Source organism: Athene cunicularia (genome assembly GCF_003259725.1).
Source record: "Athene cunicularia isolate RWA chromosome 2 unlocalized genomic scaffold, athCun1 chr2_part1, whole genome shotgun sequence".
Classification (NCBI taxonomy): Eukaryota; Metazoa; Chordata; class Aves; order Strigiformes; family Strigidae; genus Athene; species Athene cunicularia.
Window position 1 is genome coordinate 47,276,008 of NW_020799095.1, and position 25,037 is coordinate 47,301,044.

General features: G+C 36.2%; 1 protein-coding gene across 4 annotated transcripts in view; it reads right to left on the reverse strand.

The window, feature by feature from the left end:
- Positions 1-13,465: 13,465 nt before the first annotated feature.
- Positions 13,466-25,037, reverse strand: part of LOC113476226 (sodium channel protein type 5 subunit alpha-like) — a 46,184-nt gene continuing 34,612 nt past the window's right edge. For all 4 annotated transcript variants that reach the window (XM_026841567.1, XM_026841569.1, XM_026841570.1 and 1 more), the window contains 6 exons: positions 22,267-22,521; positions 21,293-21,346; positions 20,195-20,332; positions 18,041-18,145; positions 16,980-17,244; positions 13,466-15,591 (listed from right to left, as the gene is read on the reverse strand). In XM_026841567.1, the coding sequence (XP_026697368.1) occupies positions 14,441-15,591; positions 16,980-17,244; positions 18,041-18,145; positions 20,195-20,332; positions 21,293-21,346; positions 22,267-22,521 (1,968 nt within the window). In that variant the 3' untranslated portion in view covers positions 13,466-14,440. The remainder of the gene's footprint in view (positions 15,592-16,979; positions 17,245-18,040; positions 18,146-20,194; positions 20,333-21,292; positions 21,347-22,266; positions 22,522-25,037) is intronic.

Here is a 25,037-nt window from a genome sequence, read left to right on the forward strand (position 1 = left end):
TGATTTGGATATCTTATTCCTTCTGCATTTCACTATCATCTTCTTTTAAGGATATAGTGTGGGTTTTAATTTTGTAACCATAGTTTTTCATTTCATAAAGGTGTATCAATCAGAACCATTTCAACTGCACAGTTTAGGAGAAAGGAGATGAAAACCAAATAGAAAGTGTTAATTTCTAATGCATAAAATAAACCTGAATTCTTCATCTGGGAAAGAAAAAAATGTGAGTGTTGTGATAACTTTTCTTCACTGCTGCTAACAACATCTTATGTTAAAATTCTCTTACAGATTTCAGATATGTAATGCAGAACTATAAAGTCATTAATCAAAAGAAACCTTACATAGCAATGTGCCTATAACTAAAATAATAAATTTAGCTTTTTGATTACAAGTATTGTGATTTCTAATGCCAAACAACACAGCCAGGAAAAAATTAATTTTGCAACTTCTGTGTATGTACTATTTCAGTATAACAATTCCAGTTAATTTAGAATTGCTTAACTGATATGGTTTCAAACAAATAAATGAAGGCCTGTATTACTCATCTTATGCTTTCTCTTTCCCATAAAAAAATCACCATAATGAGATATATATGATAAAATCTCTATTGGGGGTGTGTGTGGGTGTGTGGGTGTGTGTGTGTGGGGGGTGTGTGTGTGTGTGTGTGTGAATGTTGATTTTATTCTGTCAATGAAATTATGATGTGGAAACTAACCTCCAAAATGCATAACTGTTTGTCAGCTCAGGAGCTATGTTCATCCGTACAATGTTCCTCTGACTTTACAAAACTAGAACCTTTTCAGTGTCTTTTTTTTTTTTTTTTTTTTTTTAATTACACTTTTATAATACAATGGAGACTAAGAACTTCTGGTCAAGAGGGGAAACTCTCATAAATTGCTGTTTATGGGATGAGTATTAACGTATGTGGGACTCATAGCCCAGTCTTAAACTGAAGAAATGATGCTACAGAGAGCTTTTAGTGATTTATGAAAGCCTTTTACTGCACAGAGATTAGAATAGCTTTTATAATATATTACATTGCTGCTTTATTTTAAAAGAATAGCTGAAGCTATTTTCTGATTCACATAATAGTGAAGTCTAAGTGGTATAAAGTAGTTAATTGGCATTTTTGTCAAAATAAAGACCTAGTATAAAGGAATCTCATTTCCTTTTATCAGAGAATGAAATTATATTAAAAAAAAAATCATGGTGATGTAAAATTCAGACTCTTTTGAATGGATAATTGGTATTACAGAGTAACAGGAAATTGCTTTCTTTGTAAGTATGTATTAAAATCATTCTGTTACATACAGTAATCTTCAGCTTTTTTAATGGTCCGATGCACATTTCAATCAGGAAAATTTGCTTATCATCTACTCAAATGGAAAAATATGGATTGCTTTTTTCTCTCTCCTCAGTGGTCTATCAAAATTATACTGAGAGAATTAGGGTAGTGAAGTAAATCAAGTTTAAAAAGTAATATTCCTAATACTATTTCATCAAGCAGCATTAAGTATATCTAGAGATTTTTCTGTCTGTATCAGACATTGGGTATTTACTCTTTGAGAAACTTTTTTTCTCTATTATATTTCTATTTTTTATGAAGCAAAACAAAAAACCCTGATTAGCTCATTAAATCAGAGGCAACTTTAGTTAGTTGAAGGTATTACACCCTGGAATGAAGGTCCAGGCTAGCAAGAATAAACTATAGCCTTCAGGAGCAGCCAATTTTAAAGACTTACACACAGAGAACGAGTGGGTAAGCTATTTAATACGTAATAAGATGATTGACTAAAGCACCTGTTTGGCAGAGGATGGTGATTTAGAGACTGTATTATTCATCAGATTGTAATAGCTGAAAAAAAAGAGTGACAAACACTGTTCAGAAAATGAAGTCCTCTTCTGTGTGCAAAATAGGTGTAAAAGAAGATCTAAACGGAACAATTCCCAACTGCTCCTTATGTCAGCTCTGCACCTTGAACTCATCACTTATTCTTTCCACCTTATCTGGAACAGAGGAGCTTGTCACTGCCTGTTATCTTCAACAGTTTTCTTCAGGAATTTTCACTTTTTCCTCTGTAATTTTGATAACATAATTCTGCATCTATTACTTGTTTCTGTGAGGTCTTTCTTCAGCATCTCTGCCTCTTATTTTGTGGTTTCCTGTCTGATGATCATCTCACTGGCTCTTGTAATTTGTAGTAGAAGAGAACTGGGTATATAGTATTTTTTTCACAATTTTTGTGCATTTTCAGTTGATCTTATGTAACAAGAATGTGAGAAGAAGCAAAACTCATAGCCAAGGCACTGGTTCACTACCACAAGGTTTTTCAACCTGGTATCTCAAGACAGACCCCTAATCCTGCTGATTTGAATTAAGCATGTTCATTCCAGGTGAGATGTTCAAGCCCTCTGACTAAGGGCCCAAAGCTGCTCTTGAGCATAGTCTACCATTAAATCTGGAAACAGCAGAAGACATGATTTGGGGAAGGAAGAGAAGTTTTGCATAAAAGGAGACATATTAATATAGAAGAACTATATTTGCAAATTACAAATTGAGAAATTTTTGTATTCTTTGAGCAAAAAAGTAATTTAATTTGATGATATTAAAAACCAGTTTCTTTCATTATTGAAAAACCCACATTATTTCATTAATTACTTTTAATTTTTTTTTAAAAAAAGTTATGCTCATGCCAAAATTAAGATCTTTTAAATATCAGGTATCAAGAACTTTCTTTACAGAACAACAGGAAATGACTAATACAAATATACAGTGAAACCATTTGGTCATTCGCACAAAGGAATCTTCCTCCAGCTCCTTAATGGACTAATGCATGCTGAATTGTAATGGGGCTAATTTGCTCAACACCTACTTAAGGAGAAGACGCTGGGGTGCCTGATTTTTCCCCTCTCTTGGGTCTGAAAAAGCAATATATTGCTTACATGAAAGCATCTGTGACACTTTGATAGATACAGCAAGCTGCAGCCAATGCATAATTGGACTATGCTAAGAAAAGTGTCTGTCTCTCAGAAGACATGCTTTAAAAGTCTATCAAATTCAACAAACAGACTGGAAAAAATCTAGGATTTGTTTCATCACTCATCTCACCCTTGTCTTTTAAAGATAAAAGTGGAGCTCTGAATTTGTGAAATAGGAACACACGATTGGAAGGTCAAAGGGAACTTTTCCTGCTATTGAAATGTGTTATGTTCTAAGCACCTGTGCTTTGTCAGCCACAAGTATTTTTATGTCAAAATAATATAAAGGCCAGAGGAAGTAATAATCTGAAGTAACATCAGTGTCTCACCTGTGTTAGTCATCCAAATATTTCTTGCAACACATGAGCTTTATTATCTTCCCAAAGAAAAAATTCAAGTAATCTGTCTACTGGTTGGCATTTGTTGTAATGTATCATAAACACAGAAGTGTATTTGCACAAATAAATATATAATTTTTTGAGTTTTTTCCACATAAATTAAGTGTCCTGTAACTGGGGTCACATTTTTATGTTATTTTATAAGCACTTTCATTCTTATTTACTTACAATAATACAAACATTTTCTAGGTACCAGACATTAAACACATACACCACAAGACACCTAGAGGCTGATTTAATTCTCATATCTTAACCATAAAGTTTTTATCATGCAGTTTCTTGCCACACATAAACTATAAAGAAATTAAAGTTGAAAGGGAAAAAAGTTAAGAAAAGGTGAGAGGGGAAAAGGAAGGAAGTGCTTGTATTTATCTACTAGTTTCATACAGTTACTGAAACTATTCAATTTATTTTTTTAGTGAGGGAGGTTGACTTTTGACATAAAGAACCATTTGTAAACAGAAACATCAGTTCATAATACCAGAACTGATGAATTGGGTAGAGATTACTTTTTAAGGTCACAAAACTTGACATTTTTCACACATTAAAAAAAAAAAAAAAAATCAGCAGCTTTATAGCAACCATTATTATGGTATGTTAAAAGTTTTTGTTTCTGAAGTGTTTGGCCCATAAACACCCTTTGGCTTAAAATTCAAGAAAAAGCTAAAGAGATGGTGTTAATGACTGTGTTTGATTTCATCCAGAACTCTTAAAAGTATTGGGATTTATGGGAACATGCAAGCATGCTTCCACACTTCACTTAGAACACCGGGGAACTATAAGACTGTCTTGGTTTATTAACTGGGGTACATATACCGCGTATCATCCAATTGCTAAGTGTTTGGGAAGGGCAGATCTTCTCATAAGATCTCTGGGGATTTACTTCTCTTCCTGGAGTCTGAGGCAAGCCAAGACTTTTCTCTCTACTGTGGTAAAGGACTTAGGAATTCAACTATGCATTTAGTAGAACTGGCACCAGCAGAAGACCAGCAGCATTATAAACCTGGTAAATATCTTTATGCTCTTCAATACCATAGAAAGATGGAATAAGATGAAAACCTTGCAAGGATGGAATGACATTTGGTTATGTAGCGAAGCAGGTTTACTAACTCACCTTCAGAAATCCAGAAAGTGTCTTGTGAGGAAATGGCTTATTACTCCACAGATACTTAACAGTGATCATCTTTGCTTAAATCTATGAAATATGGGTACTGTTTAAGCTGTGGCCATGAAGGCAGATTTGAACCATTACATCTTCCAGTGAGAAGTGGCTCATTGGATGGTGTGCACTGTTATAGTTAGTTATATGAGTGTTATATGAGTTATATAGTTATATGACTGTTATATGAGTGGGGCAATGGTGTGGCACTTGGAAATGAAAGCCTCTACCAATCAAGCCCATTGTTTTCTCCTTTACTACAGCTGGATGCTACAGCATTAAAATCCACTAATCAGCATCATCAAACAAGGAAATATGGAGATAGATTTCACTTTACTTCTTATATATTATTCATGGCATGCTATGAAACATTATGAAGTTAATTTAATTGCACGACAATTAAAATACCTGTTTCTGTATACATAGATAAACATACAAAATTTATAATCTGAAATGAAGATCGTTATTGTCACTGTCTCTATAATTGAGTAAATAGGTTCTAAAATCATAATTTTTTCTTTTACCATTGCCCCATCTTTAACAAATAGAAAAGCATTTCTCTAAATATTTGCTTATTTATATTCTTGACTGGATAATTGCAGAAATAACAGCTATGCCTGGCTGGCAGAGACCCATATTCTCTGATCAGACTCTTTTAAATATTCCATGTGTGTAGGGTGTGATATCAAATCTGTTTAATATCAAATTTACTTATTTGAAGATATTTGATGTTACGTGTGATTTTTGATTTAGCAGTGTGATACATAATATGCTGAAATCACCATACAAATATAAGCTTACACTTAGAAAAATATAGCAAGTGCAATATACAGTTCAATCACAATACCAAAGTGATCTTCTTTACCCTATTTATAATATGCTCACCATCATGATGCTGGGCATCCCCCGTCACCAGGAAGAAGTATGTGGGTTTAAACAACTCAAGTCCATTGCTCTCTTTGAAATTATTTTATTATTTGTTCAGCTTTTATCCCCTCTGTTGGGCTGAGCCATGTATACTCTCCCCCCATTCTGTTCTCGTTGACTCAAGTAGACATTCCCTTTCAGTGAACTTAGAGAGAAACATTTATACCACCAGCTGATGCACTCAACTGCTGATAGCTGTTTAGCTAAAACAGGACACCCTCCAGTCCCCTTTGTGTTGAGGTAAGTTGGCTTTCTTTGCAACAGCTTGTGGTCAGTCGCACCCTACATTATTCCCTGAGCTTCTTGGGCACATCTCCTCTGAGCCTTTCTCCATTGTAGAGTTTTACTGGGCAGTCACACAGAAAGGAAATACCTTTGCCCTGGAATGAAAATGGGGTAAACACAGAGAATTGAGTTGGGCAATATCAGTTTAACAAACAAGATTCTCTTTTGGTAGCCAGGTATATCTATGCATGTCAGCATGCACATAATGAAATAATATGACATAACAAAACAAATAACACTGAGATAAATTTTGGTTTTAAAAAACAACATCTATTTTATTTGATATGGTATTCAACAGAAGTACAATATCAGTTTAAGCATTTTGAGCATTTATCAGCTTAAGCATGTTTCAGGCTGAAACTACAGGCTGTAAATGGATCAGAACATATAGTGCAAACATATTTTTAATATAGTATTCTCAAATAAATACTAATTAGTCACATGAGCAGCAGAATTAACAAAACCCTAGTTTTTCTTATGACCACATTTTGTTGGTGGATTCCCAGGTGTATAAGAAAGTTTGACTTGTACTGACTTTATCCATGCTTACATATTAAAACTCTCTTTCCTATCTGGATTTTTTTGGGTGTCTGCCATTTGGAATATTGACTGTTTGTTAAGGGATGAGCCCCCTACTCAGGGGAAAGTAGGAGACCTTAAGTGTTGCCCATTATATTTGATGTTCTTACAGCCATCAGATATTCTGCCTTTTGCACAGCTGGCAGACAAAAAAAAATATAGGAGGATGCTGAAGATGAGTAGTGTGGTCATAATGGACATAAATACAAGTTTTGTATTGAATGGGATGTCAGAGAGCCTGAGAAATGAGTGATAGACACTACATATGTGCAGGGAGGAACTAAGTGCCATTCTCCGAAGGAACTGTGGTGGGATCTTGTTGCTGCTGTTTGGATTAAAAGTTACTGTTATTTCATTGAAAAGGGGGAGAAATTTTCTACAGATGTTGTTCAGAAGCAGGGGAAAAGCAATAGCTGGAAATATTTTGGTGAATTTCTGTGTACAGATATTGAAGAATCTATCTTCTTACACAAAGACCGGTTTCTGGCTGCTGGAGTTACAAGCTTCACTGGTAGATGCAGCAAGTAGCAGATCAAGTGAAGAACAAAAGGATAACTTTCTATTTGCCTCATTATGTCTGTGTTATTACTGCAGCCATAGGCACACACAAAAAAAATAGATAATTGAAGTAGTGGTAGGAAATCTTAGCTGTTAAATTCTGCAGAGAATGCTAAAACTTGTAGCGTGGTAGGATGACTATTAAAATACTATCTCCCGTTCTACTCTCTTCATTTCAAGAAGGGTATGAATATATAAAAGATAATTTACATAAGAGTTGATCTTTCCAGGGACTACTGTAATTTATCTTTGGAGACAAATTCTACCCAGCGTTTGGGCAGCTGTAGGGTATAGGGTAGTGGTTGTTTTAAGTCTAATGTATGAATCTCTAACCTCGGAATGCTCCTGCATAAGACCATCTTCCCTGGAACCTGGAGAGAAGAGGAAGCTGCATTGCTCTCCATCTGCCCAGAACTCTAGTAGCTCTGCATTAAGGTAATGACAAAATCAGCTTGGCCTGTCTTACCTTAGCTCCATGGAACCATGAAGCATATAACTGCAACGGATTTGCCCAAACAGCTATATTTTCCTGAGGGTTTGCCAAAACATCTCTATTGCTCTTTCAAAAGTCTCTGTAGATCAATAAAACCACTTACTAAAATGATGCCTTCACATTTTTTCTCTGGAATTGGCAAAGCAGAGAGCCTAAACCTGTGCCACCATATTCAGCTCTGAAACCACTCAATATCTTTATCCAAACATTTATAATGGATGGGGGTACTGAAGAGACTCTCAGAAAGAAATCTGACATGATGTTGTAAGATTTACAAAAGACTCATCATTTGGTTCCCAAGGGGTGGATAGATAAGAAATCTCTTGTTAATTTGCACTAATTTGTCACCTATCATACAGAGGGGCTAGAACTGCATACTCAATACTGATTGGTATAGACTCAGACCCCCAGATAATGTCTGTTGATTAATGTGGGTAAATCCTGTTTAGCCATAATATTTAAGTTTGAAAAGCACGTGGCTATTGTGATGGAAACATAGGGTAATTTAGATTGGAAGGGACCTCTGAAGTTCAACTAACCCAACTCAGAGCAAATACAGCTTCAAAGGTAGATTCAAGTTTGGAGTTAGATCAGGCTGGTCAGTGTCTTGTCCAGCCAAGTTCTGAATTTCTCCAAGGACAGAGATGCCACAAACATCTCTTGCTGATTTTTTCCACCTTCACCACAGATTTTTTTCCTAATGTCTAATTAGAATTTCCCTTGTTGGAACTTGTTGATGGCCATCTATCTGTATCACTGTGTACATCTGAGTTTGGCTCTCACTTTGCTATAACCACCCATTGGGTAGCTGAAGTCAAAAGTAAGATACATATTTGCACTTTTTCTTCTTGAGACTGAACAAACTAATCTTTCACCATTTCCTTGCATGTCATACGCTCCAACATCTTGATGGCTCTCCACTGGACTTGCTCCAATATGTTTCTTGTTTTGAGGAACCCAGAACTGGACAATACTCCAATTGCATTAATTTGCAACAGACAAGCAATTTGATTCTTAATCAGTTATGACTACCACCTGGTAGTAGAGCACTAAAAAGCTGTGGTTGAATTAGTAAAATCTGAGATATTCTGGAACAAAATGTGCCCATTTGAAGCAAATCATAGACTATTTTGTTGACAGATTGAGGAGAAAGTAGGAATATTCCTTCTATTCAAAGCATCACAAATATTGGACATTTTGCCTTCTAGTGCAGATTGATCAATTTGGTGGGAACTGCTTATGTATTTCTAAGGAATAGAGACATCTGAGACACTGGTGGAGTCTTTTTTTATGATATAGTTTTCACTTCTGGAACTAAAAATCTTCTGTTTGTTATGTGGGCAGAGAAAGCGTAATAGATGCTCTTTTCAACCTTCCTATGTTTAGTAGGCAATATGCAATTGCCAGCAATTCCTGAAGTGTGTATTCAACATACCAAATAGTCCTTTCTCATCCAAAGTTCATCTCTCCTCCCCACCCATTTTCATTCTCTTTTCCCGAACTACTGTTTCCTGTTCAGTTTCTTTGGTACCAGCTGCTTCCAAACAACCAATCTAATCTTTAAATTGTACCATTTCTTGTTCTTTAAATCTCTCATTTCAGGCTATTCTCCTCTTGCTAGAAATAGATGACACTTTGGAATACCAAAAGGAAAGGATTGTTACACTGTTATTTAGTAAGTCATCACAATGTATGGCATTTTCTTACCTTTATCTTGCATCTGTGATGAGATACTGTGATAAGTGAATTGGTTAATGGATTACTGATATTCTATTGGTTAATGGATTACTGATATTCTGTTCTTAATTTCCTGTTATGTTTCTGTATCATTCTTGGTGTTGATGAAATGCAAGCTGGGCAATGACCTTTCTATAATGCTACTAAAAATATTGATAACTATTTTGAAAATATTGATATTGATAAATATTTTGTGAATTCTGCAGTTGTTAAGATACTAAAAGTGAAAAGAGTTATCTAAATCTAGGAATAACTGAAGAAACCATCCAATTCATTCAGATATGAGAAGAAAGGAGAAGGGAGACATGCCAGTAAGTCAAATAGTTCTTCCTTCCACACTGTTATCTACATAGAGCCAAGTTAGTTAACATGCACGTGAGTTTTGGCTTGTACAGGTGGTTATTGCATGGGCTTCCACCACAGAGACTTAGCAGACAGTACATTAAGGTAATGTTAAAGAGTAAGAAGGAGAAGGCTAGGAAACCACAGAGAAGGCTCACTGGAGTGAGACCTGCTCAAAACATGGTGATCCCACTTGCCAGTACAGTGAAATGCTTGTTGAACTAGGCCTCAGCAACTATAATCTATCTGTTTCGTTCTCCAAAGTATCTCCAATGCAACTCCAAAGCAGATGGGGGCCAATAGCTGGAACGATGTTACTGCTCAGCAGGTACTCTGGGATAGGGTCTAGGGTGTTCCTACTGAAGACAGTCTATGTCCTGAGGAGCAGAAGAGATGGGCAGCTCTGCATGTGCCAAGCCCATTTTATTGTTCATCTCTGTGAAGTAACTGGCAGAACCTTTCCTTGGCAGGTGAGACAGAGACTTCAGAAAGTAAGCCTGTAAAGTCTGCTGAAGCAAGTCTAAGTCAGACTTTCTATTAGCTGACAGTAGTTAACAGTAGTACGTAAACACAGTTCTTTCACATTTGTAACTATTGAAAAATTTGTTCTACTCAGTTTCAGCATAATTTGGTAGACCTCTTCTTCATCACTTCTAGTAATAATCCTGACCTCTGCCTAAAGCTGCTACAGTTGTTGAGTGTGCTGTTCTTATAGGAACATTCACTCTAAATACGAGTTAGAAAAGCATATTTTGGCATGTCTTCTTGCATAACACAAGTTGTAATGATTTCTCAAGTTGAGACGGAATGTTTACTTGAGTGATGGCTTTGGATAATGACATTTCAGATGACATGCTTATCAAGCAAAATAAGCTTTGGTAGGTTCCAAGAAAAGATGCCATGGTGAGATTCTCTTTCTGGTACATTTCTTTCCATATAACTTAACTATATACAGGGCATCTTAGAGTCCTGAAGAAACACTATAGTTATTGCAAACATTACAAGATTGCCAGTAACTGAAGAGCTCCAGATAGTAAAAGGGCAATTTCCACAAAGCCCTTATGGGGCCTGTTCTCAGGGATATAGGATACAAGGCTATCAAAGAAGTAGAAGAAAACTCTTAATTACCAGTGGTCAGTTGCTAACTATTTCTACACAGGAAAGTGATAAATGGAAATGTAATAATGGATTTCTGCGCCACCACTAAGGAGGCGATGTTGCTATGTATTATATCGCTGGTCCTCAGGAATTCACTAGTAGCTTTACTTGCACAGTGTTTCTTAACCAGAGGGATCCAATATTCCTTTATTTTTGCTGTTTTCTGATTTAAGTATCAAACTTAATAAACAGAAAGGAATATTCTTGCACTGTGTTACAAGCATGCCTGACCACTTCTCATGAAGTTCATGTATGTCCAGGTAGTTTTACCTGTTCCAGATACCAGAATTGTCAAAACTACCACCTGTTCACTGATACTATCTCATCACCGTATGTAGTCATCTTAAAAAAACTCTACATTGCTGCAATAGTTGAATTGGGTTTTGGTCAATTCTAGCATGAAGAAGCTGCAACAGCTGGATATAACAACCCTCCTTGCACCTTGCAGTAGTGTGCTAAAGCTGCTTTAATGCTTAAGCAATACTAAAAACTTGGTCAGACTTTTAAATTTGCACTGTGGTGAATTCAGGTGCTTTTGTATGTTTCTGAGGTAAAATAATTACTAAGAATGTGTTCACACTAGGTGTGGTTTCATCCAAAATTTCTACCCCTACAGTGGAAATAAAGTGTTCACCTTTGAAGTATTTCTAATTATGGACCAGTGCACAGCACCTGCTGTTGCATTCAAACAACAGAATTTTAAACAGTAAAGAATAGATTAATTAAAAAAAAAAAAAAAAGAAAAAGGCATTTTATTACATGTTATTACTGTTTAAAATTCTCTCATATGGTTTTTCCAGACGCATTCTTTTCCAATATGCAAGAACAAAGCACTCTTACCTCTTTCTTAGCAAACATTTCCTGCTACAATGCTAAGAGTTATGCTTGAAACTACCACTCTGGAAGATCCAAGCACACAGGAGAACTTTTTTTTTTTTTTTTACAGCTATTAAGGTCTGTCAATCTGTCATGTATAAAAACCAGAACAGTCAGTGAACAAGCACCTACTGAGAACTGCGGCTAGCTTGAGAGCCCAGGACAGAAAAACAGTGAGTTATGACGTTATTTTCTAAGTTATTTACAAGTAATTTTTTACCTCTATGCTGAAGTGTCAAGTTCGACGTCTGTTTCACTGACTGGCCATATTCTAAAACGTAGTAAATGCTGCCATCTAATGGTATTATATTTGCTTGTTGAACTAAAGCTGTTGTCTCATTCCATCTCACACGAAACAGAATAAATAGGTCCACCCCAAAAACATCACTGTGTGCCACACACACAAAAGCAATCCAAGCTGTCCAGAAGTAGGTCTCAAGCAGACCCACCATGTACCTCTGCATCCTACTGCTGAGTGCTGCTGACACCTAGTACAAATTTCTGAATTATCCTAGGAGGTCTGCAGACCTTCTTTTCTGAACAGAAGATGGTTCTGGAAGTAATAAAGCTAGTTCAAACCATACTATATCTGAACTCTTTAAATCTCAGCTTTCATGGACCTTTATTTTTTCTACAAATAGCTTAGATTTGACTATATCTGTCATACTTTAATAGTATTTAACAAGGGAAATGACAGTAAAAATGAGTAATTACCTTATTGTTGCTACTCCTGCCCTGAAAATGCTAAATCTTTTTTGATTGCCTGTAAAAAGTAAAACATTTTCAGTTTTCTTGTGCTAATAGGTGGCTATTTTTTTTTTTAATTATATTAACCTGGTTCTATCCCTCTAATAACAGATGTACAGTGTTTGTGTGAGTGGCAAGGGTTTTGGTAGAGAGGGAGGGGGCTACAGTGGTGACCCCCTCTAAGAAGCTGGACCTGCTTCTTGCCAAACCCAAGCCCATTAGTGATGGTGGCTGTGCCTCTGCGATAACATATTTAAGGGGAAGCTGGGAGGAGGAGGGGGAGTAGGAGTTGCAAGGAGAAGATCTGTGAGAACACTGAGGTCAGTGGACGAAAGGAGGAGGAGGAGGGGATGGAGGCGCACCAGTGCAGAGACCCCACTGTGGCCCACGGTGAGGAGGCAGGCTGTGCCCCTGAACGCATGGAGGTCCATGGTGGAGTGGATGTCCACCTGCAGCCTGTGGGGGACCCCACGCTGGAGCATGTGGCTGCGTCTGAAGAAGGCCAGCACGCTGTGGGAAGACCCCACTGTTGTAGTTCATCACTGGGAGGACTGCAGCATGATGGGGGCACCCACACCAGAGCAGCTCAGGAGGCACTGTGACCTGTGCGAAGGACTTCTATCAGAGAAAGGTCGCAGAGAACTGTCTCCTGTGAGAGGGACCCCATGTTGGAGCAGGGAAAGAATGTGAGGAGTCTCCCTCCCTCCCTTGAGAAGGAAGAAATGACAAGACTGACTCCAAGTCCCCCTCCATTCCCTGCCCCCTGAACTGTTGTGGGAAGAAGGCAGGGATATCAGAAGCAAATCTGAGCCCCAAAACAAGGGAGGGGTGGGGGAAGGTGTTTTTAATATATGGTAAAGCTTCTCACTGTCCCACTCCGTCCGTCTGTTAAGTGGTGTTGTTTGTCTGAATTAAATTTTCTTTTTATTTCCCCTATTAGTGTCTGAATTAAATTTATGTTCTTTAAACTATGCTCTTTTTCTTCCCCCAAGAGATCTGTCTTTTGACTGTGAACGTAATGGGTGAATCATTCCTCTCTGTCCTTATCTCAGTTCCCGAGCCTTTTGCTTCATTATTTCCTTCCCAGCCCTGAGGAGAAGGGGTGAGCAAGTGGCTGCATGGTGCTCAGTTGCCCTCTGGGCTCAAACCACAATAGATTATGTGTTGTAATAAACAGAAACTGAATATACTTCCTACAAAACAGACAAAAATGCATTGAGCATCTGAACTCTTTATTGAATAATCTAAAATAGTCTTATTTCATTAGTAGTTCTGAGGCCACCACGGCACTTCATCTGACCAATCTAAACTGCAAAAAAATAGTAAAAGTAATATTAATACATATTGTTCATACATGGGAAATAAATATTTGCTCTAATTTTAATATTGTCTCAGAAGATATACCATGAAGTCCTTTTCAGAATACTAAGTAATACTTTCTATGACATTTGGATTAAGTATAGTGATGAAATTTTATGTACAATAATTTCTTGAGATTTTTTTTTGAAACAATACCTCTTGCATAATATTCTTTGAGTTTGGTGACTAATATCACAATTTTCATACACTGAATGATACAAATTAGAGATTATATATAACTTTCAAGTACAGACTCCTGAAGATGATCTGTTAAATCCATTTAGGTGCATGTGTAAAGACACCTCAAAAATTCTTAAGCATAAACAAATACATCCAAAGGCACTAGAAGGAAGAGGGTCCCAGACATCAAAGAAATTAGTGGCTGTATATACTCAACTGTCTTGAGTGAGCTCTTTTACAGAAAACGTAGTAATTAGAAACAATTTTTCAAACTAGGCTTTATCTCTAAAGAGATATACATTGTTCTACAGGCTTGTGTACTTATAAATCATATTAAATTTACAGCTGATCCTTCACAGATTTCTTCTGTAAACACAGAAATATGAAGTAACACAAAAAAATGACAGGTGTAAAAATTAACTCAACAACTTCAGTAGCTGAGGAAAAAAAATGCCATGGTTTGATCTTCCTCTAATAATGATGACATAGTTGTTCAAATATTAATTGTTTTAAGAAGCACTTACAAAATTGAACAATCACAATACTTAAAGGCTGCCATCACAATTCTAAATTTAAAGTATTATGCTCTGGAATGAAAATATTTTCTCCATCTGGAAATAACTGATATTGGTTCAATAAAAAATGCTGCAGCCTCAGGCAACCTTATACATCCACATTATCACTATCTGTTTCAGCAAAACCATCATAAAATAAAGGGAGAGAGATGGAAGATGTAGTCCGTGATTTATCCAGCTTCCTACCATTACTTTCATTAAGCACTGATGCAATAAGACCTTCCTTCTCATGTGTTTCTTCTTCAAAGACAGCACTGTTATAGTGTTTATGACGGTAAAAGAAAGATTTCTTTTTAAAAGAACGCTGCATCAAATACTTCCTGAAGGCCCTTTGAATGATAAGAGCCGATACTTCCTCTTGTTTTCTTTTAAGAGTGGTAGTAATTGGCTTGTAAGAAACTTTAGACAGATTGGCAGCCATAAATTTTTCTTCCATGTGTAATTCAAGACCATACAAATCTCCAGATTCTCCCAAGACTCTTTTAGTGAAAGCAAGCAAGATATCCAAGCAGTGGATCTTATCTCCACTAACTATAGGAAGGTCCATGGATATGAGATGAATTTTATTAGGCTTTGGAATGCGTAAGGGTTCTGACAGAGCATCTGCAAAGTCTGAAAGAGCAGAATATTCAATAAACTGTGTTGCCTGAGGATCAAATTTTCCCCAGGTCTCATAAAACATATCAAAGTCATCCTCACAAAGAGGATCTGTGCTTTCTTCAGTGGCAACACTGAAGTTCTCTAAAATGACAGCTATGTACATATTTACAACAATAAGAAATGATATAATGACATAACTTACAAAAAATAAAATGCCAACCTCCTTACTTGTGCAATTTTTTTTCTGTTCATCTGTTAAATTTAAGTTGGGAGCACATGAATTAGATCCTTTTAACAGAGGGACCAAAAGGCCATCCCAGCCAGCTGATGTTGTAATTTGGAAGAGACAGAGAATGCTACTATCAAAGGTTTGAAAGTTGAAAAGGTTATCAACTCCACCTTCCCAGCCAAGACAGGCAAAGTTTGTCATGCCCACAATGGCATAAATGAACATAACCAGAAAAAGCAAAAGACCAATGTTGAACAGTGCAGGAAGAGACATCAGTAATGCAAAAAGAAGAGTTCGAATTCCTCTAGCTTTTCGAATTAATCTCAGGATTCGGCCAATTCGTGCCAAACGAAAAATTCTCAAAAGTGTTGGAGAGAACAAAGTTCGAAAGCCTTCAGAAAGTCCAATACCTTTGAAAAGAAAAAGAAATCAAAATGTCAAGCCCTATCAGTGAAATTCCCTATTTATGTCCATTTTGTTATTTTCTGTGCTTTAGGTGGTGAAAGCAACATCAATCATATTATATCATTTTCAACAAAAACTTCATCATCAATACTGCAATTGCTTACCAAAGAGCTTAGCAAAAGAAAGACAAATTCTAATACCTTTATAATATTAAAGAAGTATCAAGATTATGTATATTTGGAAACTGCTTTCTCCCAGATTTCTCTAACTCAGGGGATGAAATTTTGCATAGTTCAAGTACTTGGAAAATCCTTTTAAATCCATACAGCTCCTGTGCTGACAGCTATGGGGCTTGTTTCCCAGCTGCTGTCTGATTGTTGCTTCTTCCACAGGCCTAAACCACATGCTAAATGTGAGACTGTCGTTAATGCTTGGTACTTGAATGAGGTCCCCGAAGAGCAAGAAGAAAATAAAGGGAAACTGTCTTTCAGTATTCGTCCCGCAACACACCTCATTCTATGATCCTGTTATCAGAGTAATGATACCACAGTAATGTAAATGATTACAACAGAAGACTTAAGAAGTCAGCATTTTTCTGGGTTGCATGGGATAGCAAATGGGTACTGTGCTTAGGGATGAAGCAGAGAACTCAGATCAGTTTTTTCTTTCACATTTTTTATTATATGATATAACCTGAGCTTGAATAGGAAGCACAGAACAAATAAACTGTGCAAGAAACTCAAGCTATATATGACCCTTTGTAGAGGAAATGATAAGCATCTAGTCTTACTTGAAAAGCAAAACAAAACCAAGCCAGTTTTAGTAAGACTTTTCAGTCTCACAAATAGTGGCCCAAGTTTAGAATGGTACTGAGCAACTAAATTTTCCTGAGCTTTCTAAATCAGCCCTCAGGATCTGCCTCCTTAAAAGAAAGCCTGGAAAATGAAATAAACCTTTCCCATTTTCCATACAAATGTATTTTTAACCTGAATGTACTTTCACTGTGAAAACAAGTTAACTTGATCACATATAAATCAAAAGCATAAAATCATCAAGACAACAGTTTAAGTAAAACAACTTAGAAAATATGTTACTGTATTAAATTCCCATTCTGTTAAGTACTCAGTAAAGCTTAAACTTAAAAAACCAAAACAAAACAAAACAAAACCAAAAACCCACAACACAACTATCCTTTTACCTTTTAGTACTCTGCAAAATTATAAGGGAAAACAAAAATATAACCTTTTAGAAGTAATCATTTAGCATATGGTTTGAAAAAGTACAATGGATCTGGAATGTATTTATCAGATATATGTAAGTGGCTACTTCATACTGAAATTTGTCTTAGTATTGGTAAGACACATTAACTGATCTAATAACAATTGATACTTACTAACTAGTGAAAGGATCACAACAGCTAAATCAAATATGTTCCAGCCACTGGTGAAGAAGTAATGTCTTAAGGCTAGTATTTTTATGACACATTCCCCAGTAAATATCGCCACAAAAAAAAAGTTGATTTTATTAAGAACATCCTTGATGCTTTTCTGGTTATTTTCTGCCATCATAACGACCATATTTAGACAGATGAAAGTCACAACAGTAATGTCAAATGCTTTGTGCGATACTATATCAAACAGTAATCCTTGGAACACATTCTGTAGAGAGAACAAGAAGAACTGTTTAATGCTACTTGTATGACCCACTCTACATTCGAATATTAATCAGTGATTTGTGCTTAGAAATAGAATTTAAGAAAATATAAAATTAACAGTAAGCTACTGGAAGCATTTTTAGGTGATTTCTTTAGACCTTCAGAGAAAACACTCAGTGTGCTAAGTATTTTCTGGTATCATGAAACCACATTTCCTTAGGAAAAAAAATATACAGCAGGAAAACATTCAGAGTACGTTGTGATTCTCTTTTAATAGAAATACTTATTGAAGCAGACATTCTAGGATAAGCAATTCTAATTAAAATAACATAAGCAAGAAAAACTCTGAATAGTTGCTGTGTGAAGCCAGGCCTGGAATTAAATTTAAGAAACTATAAGAAATAAAGCATAGGATTATTTAAAAGTAAATAACAGCCACGGGGCATGTAGTACTCACTATTCATTCTCACCTGCAATGATCCAATTTAATTGCAGAAGCAATATCATGCATCTTAGGTAATCAAGTTCATGTTATAAATATCAAATACTTAATATGGACCTCTATAACTAGGTTGTACATTTGATTAGGTGATAAATAGGCTGTAAATTTCCTTAATTGATACCCACAAAGAAAGACTGGATTGGATGGAAATAAGTAAAAGAGAGTAAAATGTAAATACTATATTGAATGAGGAAGATGAGCTCTAATGTGAAGTTTATTTCCAGATGCCTGGCTACTGAGTTGAAATATGGTCACCACCTTTGTATCTTCTATCATATTCTACTTAAGATGGTCTCACCAATGGTCTTGGGATGGGTTTTTGAGGTTTCTTAGATCCAAGTTTTTTTAGGGCATTATAGTACTTTTTCTGTTCCTCAGTCAAAAACAGATCTTTTCCACCTAAGTAAAGGGAAAGAAAGTTGTTGTTCAGATGAAGTTTAAGCAGTCAACTAAATAAACACCAGCAAGTTTATGTAAAGAAAAAAAAAAAAAAGTTACAGCTATTGCAAACAGGACCTAAGAGAGCACAGAGACAAAATGTGTCTTCAACACTTCTCCTTTTCCCCTTGTTCTTTGAAAAGATGTACTGCAAAAAGCTGATTAGGGTTTGACCATGAAAGTCTAGTCTAGGCAGTGTTCCTGAATCAGTTTTCTCAACTGTGAGAGCCTTTCTGAAGCTTTACAAATCTATTTCATATTTTTAAAATTACGTAAGACTCATCAACAAGTAAACTACTTAACATTTATATTTTTGGGAAATGTAGAAACAGAAGTATATTGCTGGGCTAGCAAGTAAATGGAGGATTATGAATAAGCACTTTGGGACCAAATTCTACAAGCAGGGGTGCTCATAATGATTTCAGGTGCTCATCTTATTGCCATCTATGCCACCTGTATTACTTAGCAATCACTTTGAACCAAGCATTCAGAAGAAACCACATATCATTAAAGTATTAAGCAATTAGCATTTTGTAAAACAAACATGTAACAATGTTCAGTAGGGCAACTGCACTTTGAATCACTGTAGAAAGACCTCTAAAAGTTAAGTTTAACTTCTCTATATGGAATCTCAATGAAAATTCCCAAGAAGCAGCAAAGAAATAAAGGAAAACAAAAACCAAAAAACAAACAAACAAACAAACAAAAAAAACCACCAGCCCACTTACAGCATGTACTGAGAAAAGAAAAAAGTGAAAAGTGTTAGGTCCACATCAACTTCTAGTAAGTATTCAGGCTCATAAACTACTTACCCAGTGTTGTTTCTGTCTGTTTGGATTATAATAACTGGGATTTTGTTATAAAGGGAAATTATTATAGTGAATTTGGACTGTTGTTCCTCAATCCCCACATCATTTCTGTGTTCAAATGCAGAGAGCAGAATTTCTTGTGGGCCTTACTGCTATCTATCTCTACAAGGGCAGTAATTCTTTGACACTTGGTGTATAAATCAGCCTGTTGAAATAATAAACAGCTCCTGCAGAGATCCTGTCTTCCAAATGTGAACCTTGAAATTGTAAACCTCCTGTTGGGGTCTCCTTTTCTGGTATTTTTTTAATGAGCAAGATGCTTATTTGAGTTCCAAGTGGATTAATTGACTCAATTTCCCTTGATATTCTGGATACTTTAAGCCTCTAAATGAATCATGGAGAGAGCTCAATTGACAAATAAGCTTGGCACAAAGAAGTTGAAGTACACCAGGGAAGGCTGATTGTTGCTTTTCTTTGGTTGTTGTATTTTTCATTCTAAGATTTTGCCTTCCGTTTCTTACTGAATAAAAAGAACAAGGAATCTAACAACTATGAGGAGAAAAGTGGAAGCAGTCAGTCAGTGCTTCATGGGCTTTAAGAAGCCTCTAAATTTCTAGGCAGCCTCTTCCTGGGGCCATGGCTTGCATCTCAATGAAGAAATTTTTTAAATCCTCAGTAAATTAATCTGCAGGGTTACTTAACTGACGACAGGAGTTTTTAAAAATGTATCTAGTTTTTGAAGAAATTCTGTTTAACAAGATCTTTTCAAGTTTCTGTACCAGTAAAGCAGTGGGGTTACTTCTTTCATGAACAGCAGCATTTCCTGATTATCCTTAACACGTTTGTTAGGTGTTTACTCTCAGCAAAAAGGGATATTCTATTCTCCGAAGGAAATCTTCAAAGCAGAATTCCACTCTCCTGCAACAAAATCTATACACCTTTTTTTGGCTTCTCTTTTCTAACACTACCCACACCTTCCTCCTCATCCTCCTACTTAGAACAAATTAAGGACTTGCCATGAAAATGGAATTTACAGGTAAATTACTAAAAGCTTTGAGGAAAAGGTGACTCCTATTTTCAAAACTCGGTATCTAACTATTGTTTTAAATTTCTCCAAACAGCATTCACTTAATCAGATTTGGATTACGAGAGACCCTAGACCAGAAGAACTAGACTAGACTACAATTAGCTCATGTAGTACTTATCTTTTTCCTTTGTTGGTTAAAATTGCTGATAACAACTCCAATGAAAAGGTTCAGCATGAAGAAAGATCCAAAAATAATGAAAATCACAAAATACATATACATGGCTAAGAATGCTTCAAACTTTGGCTGTTCATCAATCTGTTAAAAAAAATCAAAACAGAAAAATAATATTTGCAAAAATCAGATAACCACAGTTTCATCATTTCCAATTTATAATAACAATTTTTTTTGTTGTCAGGAGGGATAAATGAATTCTACACATTTAAACCTTTATTCGGATTTACATGTAGAACAACTGTCTTGTTCTGTCTTGTTACCATTTGTAAAGATAATTACGAAGACATATATCCAAATCCAGCTCTAACAAATTCTCAAGTAACAGATAAACAATTCCAATGAGACATGACATACTGTGAATGCCTGGATTAGAAAACCAGCTCAGAATAAACATAATTGTGAACTGCCATCCCCTTGAATGCTATCCCAGACAAGATGCAGTTTTAAAAAGCTAGCTCACTATGATCAGCCCTCCAAGAAAACATCTTTTAAATTAGCTATTATTTCACTACATTCAAGAGTACAGCAGCTGAATAAATAAGGAAAATGTAAAATAAATTAACCATAGAAAAGTTAAAACACACTGTACTAGTGAGAAAGTGAGAAACAGCACATGGAAATAGGTAAGAAATAGCAAGGATGTCAAATATAGGGAAGAAAACCTCCAGAAATAACTGCTAAAGATGCATGCCATTATAAAGCTACTGTACACACTTTAAAAAGAAGGAAATTTGCTTCAGAGGCACAGTCCCTCCAAGACCTTCTGAACTCTGTTCCCAGAATAAACTAGTGCAAAACTTGTAACATCTTGCCCTTGATGTAGTGTTTTTGTGTGGTGTCACTCTGTTCTGGCTAGTTTTCTCTTGTCTAAGTTCCAGATATTTGGTACTCCAAGGATTATTGTTTCACTGTGTAGTTTGATGCACTCATCTGCTTGTATTTATGACTTGATATTGCAAACAAAGCTGAAAAATCAATTGTATGGATAGAAAAGAAAAGAAGGAAAGGGAAAAGAGCTAAACTTTCATTTTAGTGACATACATTACGTGAATCCACTGCTGCATACATAATATCCATCCAACCTTTAAAAGTTGCCTGAAAAAAAAATGCATTAATAAGGTTATTATCACTTTAATTAAAAAAAAAAAAATAGATCGAGCTAATATAAATGTATTTGGAGTTGTGCAAAAGTGAACAGTGTGCTATGAAAAATATGCATCACCTCTAAAGATCTGCTTGAAAGTATGATTCACTGAAATTTAGTAAAGACAAAACAAAATTTCCTGAAAAGAAAAAAAAAATGGCCATGAATCTTGTGAAATGTGTTTTAATGTTAACTTTTGTTAAATTCATATTTTTGTAAATTCTCTGCTTTTTGAAAAAGCAGGAAAAGTCTCAACTTAACTAGCAAATATATCCTAAAGGGATAAAAATTTCTAAGAAAATAACATACAATTCGTTCCTGCAATTTTAAGCAACTCTGCAGAATCATTGAACACTCTGAAGGATACAGGGCAAAGAATTTCATTGAGAAAAGACACAGGCATAACAGCCACCTTTAAAAATTACTTTTTTCCTTTGTTGTGGTGTTAGGGAGATCAATAAATTACCATTCTGAAATTTCACGACATAAAATAAAAGAAAAAATAGAAATAGAAATAAACTGCATCATGCTTTTTCTTTCTCATCCACTCTAAACCAACTTTTACTAAAGAAAATGAGAATACCTTTAAATCCAGTAACATGCAGACTATTACAGGTTTAATATGTTAATCAAAATTAAAACAAAACTGAAAAGCCACAAAGAACAGTGCTTGATTTTAACTCAAGGTTGCATATGCTAAAGTGTTCTTTAGGAGGAACTGAGTAGTTTACAGATAAGAAAAATGTTTATGGAAGCTAAAAAATCCCCAGTTTCAGTGAGATGAACAGAAGCATAGTGGTGTCCCGTCCTTGAGCTGCTCAACACATTTCCTTAAAGAAAACAAAACTGAGCATGTTTTTATAGAACTTACCACTTGGAGAAGAGCCAAGTATCCCATCCCAACATTATCGAAGTTTACATCATTATTTGTCCATGTTCCATTATAGAAAATACAATTATCTTTGTTATCAATTAGACTTATATTTCCTTTTCTGAGTGTGCATTTCGAAAATTTTTTTCCAAGTAATTTTACTCCTGCAATGTTAAACAGGAGCCAGAAGACAATACAGACGAGCAAAACGTTCAGGATTGAGGGGATAGCTCCCAAGAGTGCATTCACAACAACCTTAAATAAATAAAGTGAACGAAAAGAATTAATTATTCACATTCAATAGAATATCTTCTCAGAAACCCACTCATTTTTTCTTCTTCTGTATCTATTGCAGATTCTCATCCATAGAAAAACTAATAGATGACAAATGTAAAGCCAGCCTCTAGCCCAACTTCAAGCTTGTCTTAACATGTAATTCCATGGTATCTATCTTGCCTTTTTGAGGAAGCAAGTAAACCAGACGGCAACCAAAATTATCCTTGGGTAATAGAAATACATAAAATAAGATTATGGGTCTATAGTAGCTATGTGATCTAAAAATCAGGTATAGGGGAATGGGTTGTATGATCCGCATTTACTACAGTACCATAAATAACTCCTTCTTATCTTGGAGTGGCTTTATATGAGAACAACAGACTGCTCTCCATAACAAAATTAACCTCATCTAACAACCACTGTCAACTGAATGCAGATAGCACATAAAGTAGAGAAGTTTGGCTTTCAGAAGACTGAATTGTTCTGGTCAGCAGTCTTCCTTCATTTAGGCTTGCTTGAGGACAAGGTGAATGCAAACCCATGATGAGCTTAAGTAAGTGTCTTCCAGAAACGATACCAGTGAAAGTGGGATTCCAGCTTTTGGTGTCTGTGCTGGTGACGTCAAGGGACCTGATATAAGCAGTGATTAGAACTTGTATTCACAAATCCAACACATTGATGCTAGCAGACAGGCCCATGCCTGTTGCCAGTGGGAATTTGAAGACCATTATCGAATTCCTTTCACCATTTTTCACCACTTCATAGTGGGGCATAGTAAAAATCTCTCTGGAAATGTTTCATTGCTATCATTATGAGAAAATTCTGAGCTTTTTATCCTGGCCTTGGATAATATCCATATACTATAAACATAGAATGAAGCACATTGGAAGGGACCTCTGAAGATCAGCAATTCCAACACTGAACAAGTTGCTCAGCACGTTATCCAGTCAAATTCTGAATTTTGCCAAGGCTGGAGATGCAACAACCTCTCTGGAAAATCTATTGTAATGCTATACATGCACACTGTCACCTTTTTTCCCAGATAGCTAATTGGAAAATCCCTCACAGCCAAATCATTCTCTCATTTTCTCACCATTGCCCTCCCAGAAAACATTAGTTCTGTTTCTTGCATAATCTCCTGTAAAGCAGTTAAAGACAACAATTAGATCCCTTACCTAATTAGATCCCAATCAGATCCTCCCTTTAACCTTCTCTTCTCCAGACAGAACAAACTCCATTCTCTTAGCCTGTCCTCTCCAGTCCCCTGGCCATCTTGGTGGCACTTTGCTGGACACTCTCCAGTATGTTAATATCTGTCTTGCACTGGAGAGCCCTAAGCTAGACAAAATACTCCAGATTCAGCCTCACAGGTGCCAAAAACAGAAGACTGAATTGCCTCAATGTGCTGGCCAGATTCATGCTAATACAGCCTGAAATGTGGTAGATCTTTGTTGCTCACTGACTAATGCTTAACATGCGGTCCACCCCAGTTCCTTTTCTGCAAAGCTGCTCATTTCTCAGTGTGCCATAGTAACGTGTGGTTTTTCTGGCTTAGGTGCAAGACTTTGCATATGCTTTTGCTGAACTTTCTGAGGTTTCTGCAGCCCCTACCTCCATTTGGTCAAGCTCTCATTGCAGAGCAGCCTTGCCCCCAGTGTATTAACTGCTCACCCCCAATTTTGTATCATCTGTGAACTTACTGACGACAATTTCTACCACATTCTTCTGGTTGTTAATTAAGCCACTAAGAGGTATTGTTGCCAGGACTGACCTCTGAGCCACTAGTAACCACCTGCCAGTTGAACCTCATCCCAATGATGTCTGCATATTGAACCCAGCAGTTCAGCCAATTTTCTACCTAGCTTATAGCTCACCTATCCAAACCAGATATAACCAATATCAGCAACCACAGATGGCTCCTCTCACCTCAGCCATTTCATCATAGGAGACAATCAGGTTTGAGGGGCAAAAATTGCCCTTCCTATATTCATGCTGGTTGTTTCTAACTGATTCTTTCTTGTCCTTCATGGCTTCCAGATCGATTTGTTCCATATCCATACCTGGGCCTTAAGTTAGTGTCTCATCACATTCTGTGATCTAACACTGGTCAGATGATTTGCATTTTACAATATTTTGCTTCCCCTCAATGACTTTAATGATTCTTGATATTTCGCGCAGAGCTTTTACAATTGAGTTAGAAGAATCCCCTCTCCTATTACGAGAATTCCACCCTATTTAAGTTTGAAATAATTGTTATCTTTCAGATCTACCCTGGAGAATCCAAAATGTGGCATGCAAGCCTGTCTAGATAACTGTCAAGATGAGTTGACATAAGGACAGCAGTCTAAAGAAGGGGCATTATGAATAGTATCCACTAGAGTAATGAATTAATGAATCCATTTTTTCAAGTCCCAATTTCTTGACTCATGCAATGATAAAAAGATAAGGATGACTATGGTCACTACATTTCTTCTGCCATGAAGATCGATAAACTT